The sequence below is a fragment of the Helianthus annuus genome, chromosome 13 (assembly GCF_002127325.2).
Source record: "Helianthus annuus cultivar XRQ/B chromosome 13, HanXRQr2.0-SUNRISE, whole genome shotgun sequence".
NCBI lineage: Eukaryota > Viridiplantae > Streptophyta > Magnoliopsida > Asterales > Asteraceae > Helianthus > Helianthus annuus.
In genome coordinates, this window is record NC_035445.2 from 167310051 (window position 1) to 167320930 (window position 10880).

At 34.5% G+C, this 10880-nt stretch overlaps 2 protein-coding genes across 2 annotated transcripts; one reads left to right on the top strand and one right to left on the bottom strand.

Annotated features, from left to right (window-relative positions):
• Positions 1-2853: 2853 nt before the first annotated feature.
• On the bottom strand, positions 2854-3453 carry LOC118485933 (ATP synthase subunit a, chloroplastic-like; the record flags this gene model as incomplete). The annotated part of the gene is made up of 1 exon (XM_035982466.1): positions 2854-3453. A coding segment is annotated over one exon (600 nt), but the record flags the coding sequence as incomplete, so codon positions are not given.
• A 641-nt stretch (positions 3454-4094) lies between these two features.
• On the top strand, positions 4095-4541 carry LOC110902343. The gene has a single exon (XM_022149031.1). It carries the CDS (start codon positions 4095-4097, stop codon positions 4539-4541), a length of 447 nt encoding a protein of 148 aa, XP_022004723.1.
• Positions 4542-10880: the final 6339 nt, after the last annotated feature.

The window sequence follows — 10880 nt, forward strand, 5'->3', positions numbered from 1 at the left end:
ATGGAATAGTGGTGTTATTTGACATGTGATGCCAGGTCAGTACGAGTCAGAAAAGTGGTGTGGTGCAAAAAAAGAGTGTGAGCGGCATTGTTAGTGGTGTCTTTTAATAAAAAAAAACAAAAATCAATCAAAACCGACCAAAATTCACCAACCAATGAAAACGCCATAAGCCCATAAGCCCACATGCCGGTGAAGATTTCCCTGGCCCACACACCCCCGTGTAGAGGCTTCCACGCCATAATTCCACTTAAGATGATGCTTTTTAATACCTTGCAAAGCGGATCGGTCAGGTCGGACAAGTAACAGGTTGAAACTGGTTTTTGACAAAAATAGGTAAAGGTCAAACCAGGTCGGTTCTAAAAAATATCTAATTTGGTTGGGTCAACCTTTTCGGTTTAATCACAAACTACACCATTATTAAAATACAAAATTTAGATAATGAATGCAAGTAAAACGCACATACACTTTTATGGGTCATAATGACCCACACGCAGCTAGGTTGAACGATTTTATTTTGAAAAAAAGAAAAACAGTTTTATTTTGAAAAAAAAAGAAACAAATAAACACAAATCAAATATTCAATCATATTTACACATGTCCAAATTTAGGGGTTGTCTCCCATGCATAACTGTTACTTAGTGTTTTACTTCAACGGATTATCTATGTTTTTATGTTTTATAAGTCCATAGTCCACTTAAAGACTCAATGCAAACTGAGTTATTGAAATTGTCTTCGATCTTGCTTTTTCGTTTTTAGGCATATTATACATGTCTAAGGTGAACTCATGTGGTGAGTTCATATTATACATATAAACGTAAATATTTTTTTTTTGTCTTTATGACGCTAAAAAACCAGTCTATCAGACAGGTATACTACTAGTTCTAGTATGGTTAGAACCAGGGGCGGTTCTATGTGGTGGTGAGTATTGCACAGGAGACCCCTCAACTTTTTTGACGAAGTGTAAATTTATTTTTAATATTTGTTTTATTTATTGGGGATACTTCTAAGCAAGTATTAGGATACCCCTGAACGTGTAGGTGAATATAAGATGAACGAAAGTTATATGGTCGACGAAAACAAGAATTTTCTGGTCACCGGAAGCTTCTAGCGTCACATGTTGATAAAAAATGAAGAAGATGAATTATAATAATACAATAATAATATAAGCATCGGGATAAGGAATTATATTTAATCAAACTTCATCGGGGCGTTGTCCTCTTCCATTATTATACCATTCAGTATGAAATTAACCGTTCAAAAAAACAGCTATTTTTTATTTTTTTCTTTGTTTATTTATCAGTTTACATTTTTTACTATCTTTGATGTAGGGGTGTGAATTTCTAACACGACCTGAAAACACAACACGAACCTAACACGAAATTCGCGGGTTTTGTTTTAGTCTAAATGGGTTAAGTTAGTTTCAGGTTGAACCCGTTTAGTTAAATGGGTCGGGTTCGGGTCAACCCAGTCCCGTTGACCCGTTTAACCCATTTATATCATGTTTTATTATTTTTTACAATATGTTATATAACATAAATTAAATTGGTTGTGTATTGTATGCATAATTATAACTTAAAAAGAGAGACTGACATAAAGTTTTATAATTAAAAAGCAAAATATACATTTGTGTTTTTTAATAATTTTTAACTCTAATATATTAATTTGCAAAAAAATAAACAATTTGAAAATTCGGGTTAAACGTGTTGTGTTCGTGTTAACCCGCTAATATCGGGTCGTGTTTGAGTTCATATATATGACAAGATTTTTGGGTCTGGTTCGGGTTCATCTAAAATTTTAGGGTTTGGGTCAGGTTGAACCCACGAACCCAACCCGTTTAGCACCCCTAATTTGATGGTTCTTTTTTTAACAAATAAAAAGATTAAAAGTAAAAATAATACAAAGAAAAACATTAAAATAGTTCTTTTTAAATAGATTATTTAATATATCATTTTTTTGTTTAGATCAAAATAAATATCATATAAACATGAAGAAAGTATGAATGTTTAATCCATACGATTTTACGAATATATGAATAAGAAAGCTTTATTCAACCCGTGTGATACACGAACCTGTAACATATTTACTTACATTGGTTAATGCACATTTTCTCAATACACAAATTAGATATATTATTTTCCTAATAACAATGAGGTGGATGAAAGTGTGATACTTGAATATTTGCTTTGATTCCTGCTACTTTTTTCATGCTTATAGTGATTTTATCGATGTTCTTGCTTGGTGAACATTTTTTAACATTTCTTTTGTAAAGTATAGCTGCAAGTCACATGACACTGTCTTGATTATTAATTTTAATAATACTTAATGGATTAAATTAATGTCAAGTTGCCAACGGCACATGCTTTCCCGTGTATTGTGGCTGTATTTATGCTCATTGATTTATGAATGAATATAATATGCTTCTGTTTGTTGAAGACGTGCTTTTATTTTTGCAACTTAATTAATCCAGGTTACCTCTCTCTCATTCCTTTTACACAAATCTTTAAGTTCATCCAATGTCTAATTCTTATGCATATATGAATCTCTATATGTGTTCTATATGTAACGGTTACTTTACATGAACATTTCCGTGTATTGTGGTTGTATTTATGGTCATCGTTTTTTTAAGGCTATGAGGTGTGAGGGTCATGGATTGGAACATTATTGCCACATAGGACCATTAATTAAATGGTATACCACCCCCCTCCTTGATTGATGGTGGTTCCCATGGATTAAACCACGATTGCCATGACCCTCCTATTTGAAAATTTTAAGACAAAAATAAATTAAAAAAAATAAAAGGGATAGTGGTTTGGGTCATGACCACACCCTTAGGGTATTGGTTTAAATGGTAAATTAAAAATGGATGACATGGTACCTATGTGGAGAATCATGGTGGTCATGAGGGTCATGACCATACACAAGAACAACAACTACTAATTCATCGGCTAATATATTTCCGAAAAGTCGAAAACTAAGTGATAGGGGCTTTGTGAAATCTTCTAAGATATTAATAGGTAAAAGAATTGGAGTTGGTTGAATATATTTCCCGAAATAACTCAATCCTTTTTTGGTAAGACCTGCATAGAAATATGCCACTGACGTGAGTAAAGCCAAAGCAACGGTAGTATTTATATCATTCGTGGGTGCGGCTAACTCCCCATGAGGTAATTGTATGATTTTCCAAGGTAAAAGGGTGCCTGACCAATTAGAAACAAAAATAAATAGAAACATAGTTCCAATAAAAGGAACCCAAGGACCATATTCTTCTCCAATTCGAGTTTTACTCACATCTCGAATAAATTCAAGAACATATTCGAAGAAATTCTGACCGCCGGTCGGAATGGTTTGTGGGTTCCGAACGGCTAGAGCGGCTGAACCTAATAAGATAGCAATTACAACCCAAGAAGTAATAAGTACTTGACCGTGGACTTGGAAACCCCCGATTTTCCAATAATGAATATTTTAGTATAGTATTTATTTATATTAAATATTAAATTAAATTAAATTCTTAAGCAATTAACATACTCATTGAATAGTCATCATAAATAACTAAAATCATAAAGCAAAAACAGTGACACTTGAAGAATAAAAAACATAATGACATTTAATTAAAAAGTTAGGTTAAGTGAACTTACATTAAATTGATGATAATCAGAGTTGAAGTGAGAGTGGTGGTGGTGAAGTGAACGGAAACTGTAATTACAAGTATTACACGTCGGTCTCGACTAATATTCTTCACTTTCGTACAAGTATTACACGCGTGTCTCGACTAATATTCTTCACCTCCGCCCTTAGAAGATGGAACTGATTTAAGTCACATTGGAAATTGCTGGTTAAGTTGGGTCGAGTCCAGCTTGTTATATAAGTCAATTAAGCCCAAACTAACATTAGACTATCCACATTAAACCTAATCCAATCTCTAATTAAAAAAAAAACTAATTTTTCTTTCTTCCGTATACACAACCCAAGTCAATTTTGAATACACATCACAACCCAACCCAACCCAACCCAACCCAACTGAAATTTTTATAAATTAATTGTAACATTTTATTGTATTAAAAATAATAATAATAATAATAATAATATTAAAAAAAATGGCTTCAGCAGCATCGGTGACATTTCCCCTGAATCAGCCCTCCCAATCCCATTCTCTCAAATCAAAACCTCATTTCACCTTCCCTTTCAAACCCCTCCTCACCTTTTCCCCCTTACACAAACATCCAAAGCTCCAAATCGCCGCAAAATCTACTGATGTCTCCAAAGAAGACATACCACCGGCATCAGAACCCGTAGCTGAAACCGACGACTTCGATAAACGCAGGTTAGAGGAGAAATTCACAGTCCTAAACACCAGAATTTACAAGTGTTGGTCGTACGGGTACTTGTACAACGAGGCCGCCGGCGACTCATCGTACCCGATCGCTCTAGGGCTGCCGTTCGACAAAGTGCCGGACAATTGGAGATCTATCTATCAATGTTTGAGGAAATTATGGATGAATTCAGTCACAAAATTAAGAGATGAATTCTATTTGCTACAATGAATGTGGTGATGATGTTGTTGATGTAAGGAAGAAGAACAAGATGTCGATTTGGGGGAAGATGAATGAAGAAGATGAAACGTATATGATTACACAACGTATATGAATGTGGTTGTGGCACTGGTGGCTGAGTGAAGTGCTGGTGAAGAAGAAGATGTCTTTTGGGGTTTTTAATAATAAAGGTATTTTAGTGATTTCACATCAACTTAACTGAAAAAACTAACCCTCATCCACGCTAGGGACTATCCGGGAACGAAATTGGAAAAGTTAGGGACTATACCTGTAATTTTAAAAAGTTAGGGACTAAAGGTGAAAAAATAACAAACCATAGGGACTATCTGGGTATTTAACTCTTTTTTTAATTATTTGGGCAACTTAGGTTGGGAGGACGTCACCAATGATTGTCACACCCCCAAATTACCACATAGGGAGTGTCCCTGTTAGGCGTGTGACATACCAATAACGAGCCACCAATTACATTGAACCCATAGAAGTTACAAATAAAATCCCCATTATAAAAAAAAACATCTTCAACAAGTTTAAATGAAAATCAATAAGTTCAGCGGAAGCAAATAGTAAGCGAAATTAAATTGTTTCAAAACCCAAGTATAGTATCAAGAAATCAGTCATATAAATCCTTCCTGTCGACCCATGACCACTCCAGCTACTTCAGACAGCAAGTTCCAACTCCATATAGCCTAACAACCTGCGAGCATGCAACAAGTGTATCAGACAACGCTGGTGAGTTCATAGTTTTACGAAAACGTTGATTACCAAGTGTTTAGTTAATCCATTGAGTTTAATTCCAGAAGTAATGATGAAAACAATGCTGATAATACCCCAATACAAGACGGCTTCTGATTATTTTGCCCTTTCTCCAATGCTCCTATCAAAGAATTGGTCATAACTAGGTCATTAGTTCAACACCCGTTCTCCCAGATACGGGGTGAGGTTGCCAAACCTAAGTAGCGCTACTAACTAATACCATGTTACCATCCAAGTAACCAAACAACACGGAGGGACTTTAAGGGTGATAGGAAGAGTATATTATCCAACATTCCCGTTTTTACCCAAAAGACTTATCCCTTCCCGAGATACCCACTGACTGTCCCAACCACCGGGACGCATGCTCAATAGAGATGAACTCACCTTTGATTTGCTCGGTTAGATTAAAGTACGTGTTCCAAGTTGATCAATTTATCCCTATCGTGGTTACCACTAACAGTTAGTTTTGTGCACATGGGAAACATACGTTCTTTACATTTATTACACAAATTACCAACAAGTAGAACACATATAATTACACAAATCTTAACAAGTATCTAATCCTACTTAATACACTTTCATATCATGCATTATCACAAGTACTTCAGTTCACATGTCAATATTAAACTACCACTCCTGACATCATCATTACACACACCCCACATGAATTTGAAATCATTATGCACTTTCATGAATATAACGTCCACCAACTGGGAATTCGTGTAAGTATCCAGCATTATTTATGATCAAGATTAATCAAGTATTTATTTAATACCATGAATCAAATCACCTCACAACTGATTGGTTCCTTCTCATCCATGCATGCAAACTATGGATTTATGTGAACCACGTGTATGTACACCTCAAATATAATATTTTTCTTTTCTTTTTTTTTTTTATAAAAATTATGGTGTAAATAAATCGAACTACGCCAACGACGAATCCTATCTTTGGTTCAATTTATGCTAAAAACCTCTTAATCAACTAGCTTTAGACCTAAAGCTAGTTCTCGGCTCATAAATAATTTCTAACCAATATATAATAGTTACTTAATACATTTGTAAATTTTATGTTGTTTATTAACATAGAAAATGTTATTTGCTTGTATTTACCATGATTATATACAATAATAATATTTATCAAGTGAGTATATAATATATTAAATAGAAGTTATCAAATTTGTACAGGTTCATGAAGCAAATCAAATCTATATATAAGCTCGAACCCATTCAACATCACATAACACCTTTCTCATATAACTCAAATTAATCACCTATGCCAGTTACTTTGACGTGCACACAGTTTAATTATGCTTGTTATGGTTCATAAATATTATCTAATTCATGCACAACCATTCACTAGTATTATAAATAATATTAATCATCACAACATATGCACCTAGTATTTATGCTCATGTCTAATCTGACAATCCTAGTCCTAATAGGGTATGCACATGGTTTGGTAAGACTAGGGATATACATGCACATGGGCCACCATTTATGTAAAGTACCCTCAATCAAATCATATTAATATTCATCTCTTTTCCTTTTTGACCGATTTCATACATATATATACATTCAACAGTTATATGTGGCCCTACTAATAACTTACTCAGTAACTTTAGTAGTCCAGTACTAGACATCGGCCCAACCAAAAATCACCACATCATCTTTAACAATCATATGTCATTGATTATTCAGCCATCCATCAGACACAATTCGAAGCAATCAAGTAACAATATATATATATTATGAAATATGAAATCAACAGGAATCATGTTTCGTTTGTTCCTCTAGCCTTATCCAATCTAAATCAACAATTAACATGCTCCCTATTATCATCCAATTTAATTATTAATCATCAAATACCACAATCATTATGTAACCTACATGCATACTTTCACACACCCCTATTGCACATGTATAACACAGATTTCAACATGCATATTATAATATGAGATCACTAACCGAAACCGACTCGCTAAAGAAGGAGAGAAGAGGGGGCTGCCGTCCAACTCTTAGGGTATGCGACCTTGCGTGATCTTATGTGCGTATGAGGGAATTATGGGGGTAACAACCACATGTAATCCGTATATTAAAGGGTGTGTGGCTTGGGCCGTCCTAACTCAATTACAAAACATAAGGGGAAAATGCGGCCCATTGCAACTATGGCACAAATGTTTTGTGTAGCGGCCCAACCTAGCAGTGTGGGTCGGATCGACATGAATGTGGGCCGAGTCGTTAAAAGGTGAGGTGAGGGTGCAACTTAAGGGAGTTTGTGTGCGTGCACGGCCTGAGTCTTAACCACTTAGAGTACGCAATCATCAACCACTCGATCAAACACAATTACGTTCACGTTTAACATGATATAAAACATTTAACAAGTTTAACACAGAAGGAAGCGTTGGAGAGGGATAATGAGAAGTTAAGAACACGAAACGAAACGACACTAACCTTGGAAGTCGGGTTGTCACAATGATAATGATGATAGTCTTACTAGATAATAGAATACTAGGATAACTAAATTTAGTACTCTTTTACTATTCTTTTTTTATACATATACATAATACATGTATCTATTTTAATATTATCATACAAAATATATGAACTGTTTTTAGTCTCGCATTATTAGGTTATATTTGATGATCGGTCACTAATAATATTTGGCGACCTAAATTGTTAAAATTCAACACGATTTCACTTCATGATATATCATCTTATGATAATAAAGTAGGGATAATTGTTAATTAAGTTGGGTTAATCAACTTTGTTGTTAGAACTTACATCGGAACCCTTAAGTTAATAAAAGTAAAAAGTGGTTGTTACTCCAAACGAAGTGTAATTTGGTAATTTGACTGCTGAAGAGGGTGAAAAATAGTGTGTAAAAACCAACGGAGACGGCCGGTTAAATGCACTTAAATCAAATGAGACCAGGTCGAATGGTAACTAAACCAGTCCTATAGTAACTTGTTCGGTCTATGCTCCATGAGAGACACCCAACATTTAATAACTTTGAGACAAAAATATATTAGTATAATAAAGGGGATAGTGGTTTGGGTCATGACTACACCCTTAGGGTAGTGGTTTTGGATGGTGGATTAGAGGTGGGTGACATGACGCCTACGTGGAGGGTCATGAGAGTCATGACAACAACCTTTAGCCTAAGTAACCATGTTGATTAGTCAAAGGTCCGGTTAAGACAAAGTATGAGAGATTGCGATATCTGATATTGCATACCATTGGAACTGTCCATTTAAAGCTGCATGAAGATATTGTGTCTTTTCTAGGCTCTGGTAAGAACATCTTCTTTGGGATGCGGCATCGTAGTTGTCACCACCTGGACTGCTTGTGTCGCAAGAGGTGATTCGGGAATCCTGGATCATGCAAAATGGTATGATTGACATGAGAATCTTTTAATAAAAAAATGGTGGGAACAAACCAAGATTAGAATTTGATGGGTTAAGGTAGAGATGACAATTCCAATGCACTACTTAAGAACATGTAGACTGGGGCTATGTTTTATTTTCGAAAAGGTCAAATGGGTAATTAAATTGAGAATGGCTGGAACGGGTCAAAAGTTGTCTATCCAACTAATATAGTTTTTGTAATCAGGTTTGAGACTTGAAAAGAACACTAATGGTTTATAAACATATTTAAAATTTTTTGACATAAAGTATTTTTGGGTCAACCCAGTACACGACATGTTTGACCAGTACAAAGTTAACTCATTTTGACCTGTCATTCATACTTCAACCCGTCCAACCAACCCATTTTGGCACCTCTAAAACACTTAAGCTCAGAATCTGCTGAAACTGTAAAGCTGTTCCATCAGGTAGAAATGTTCCTTATGTATCATGTGACACATTCTTGATAAGGTGGGCCCGCTCATGGATACACGTAACGGATAAACAAGCGTGTCCATCTTATACCAAACCATACAATGAGCTAGATCAAAATGTATAACAAAGTTCAAGAATCCTACACAGCCAAATCAATTAGCTCTAATAATTGAAGGTGATGAATGCAGAGTTCAAGAATCCTACACTTTATAGTGAAGCGGGTCATATAATGAGCATCTATATTGCGTCGTCTTAATAGCATAAATAGAATGTTGATGAAGATTGCTATTTACTGTAATGTGTATTTTTTACCATTTAATTCACAGCTTGTAAATAAAGAAATATAAAAATGCTTTGCATAGGGACTACTAAGAGCTGTCATTTGGATCACATATTCATGTAAAATGAAATACTGCCCCATTAGTCTATGTAGAAGACCATATTAGTCCCTATACTATAGTACTTTGTCTAAAAAATACTACCCCCAAATTGGATTTATTAGGTTGAAAAAAGAGACATATACATACATACATACATGCATGCATGCATGCATGCATGCATGCATGCATGCATGCATGCATACATACATACATACATACATACATACATACATACATACATACATACATACATACATACATACATACATACATACATACATACATACATACATACATACATACATACATACATATAAGTTGAACCAACAAACTGGTTACTACATACATGAACACATACAGATATATGAAGGGGAAGAGCATGAGGCTGCAATTTGAATTACAAACTCATGTTAAAAAGAAACATGCATTCTACTCATAATAAGTTAGTTTAAATCCAAAGTAACCAGATAATTGCAATTAGAATTCACAAAATTTGAAGTACTAATCAGCAAATCAAACCGATCAATCATCAATTGAGCTTCAAATCGAACAGTGCAACCAGAGTATCAGAATCAGGACACAAAAAATAGTAAATTACTAATCGAAATTCCAATTATCAACAAACCCATAAACCCAAATGTAGCTAAATCAGAAATCAAACACATAAACGCAATTGGACTTCATAAAATTGAGGTGATACTTACAGGATGCGTGTGTGGATGCATTCTCGTGTACTCTCTAAACCCTAATTTCATCCTTTCATTCTCATCACAAACTTCCCAATCCTTAAGTCACTCATAACCCTACCTATTTATTTAGGGCATGTTTGGCTAAGCTTTTTGAGGGTAGAGATACATAGGTTTATTTGGCTAGAAAGGTTAGGAAGTGATCTTGACCATTCATTTAGTTAATCAATGGTTAAGATTAAATGAATGAAATTGAAGTAAAAAAAAGAGGCACGTGGGTTTGTTAGGGGCATTCTAGTCAATCCAGCACAATAGTTTCTCTCTCCTCCAATTCCCCCCATTTTTTAAACGTTAATAACTTTTTCATACGACATTATTTTTTTATAAAAATTGCACCAATAAAACGAGCGTTTTTTATCTTTAAAACGAGTATACTATTGCTATATTTTAAAAAAAATAATAATTTAAAACCCAGTTGCGTAAAACGCAATAGAAAACCCCTCAGTTACGTAAAACGCAATGAAAAAAAACCTAAAAAATGACATTTTTTCTAAAACGCAATGCACAAAAAACACAAAGAAATGTCTTTTACCTAAAACGCAATGCACCCAATACACTTAAAAATGTATTATTTCTAAAACGCAATGACCAGAAAACACTTAAAAATGTCTTA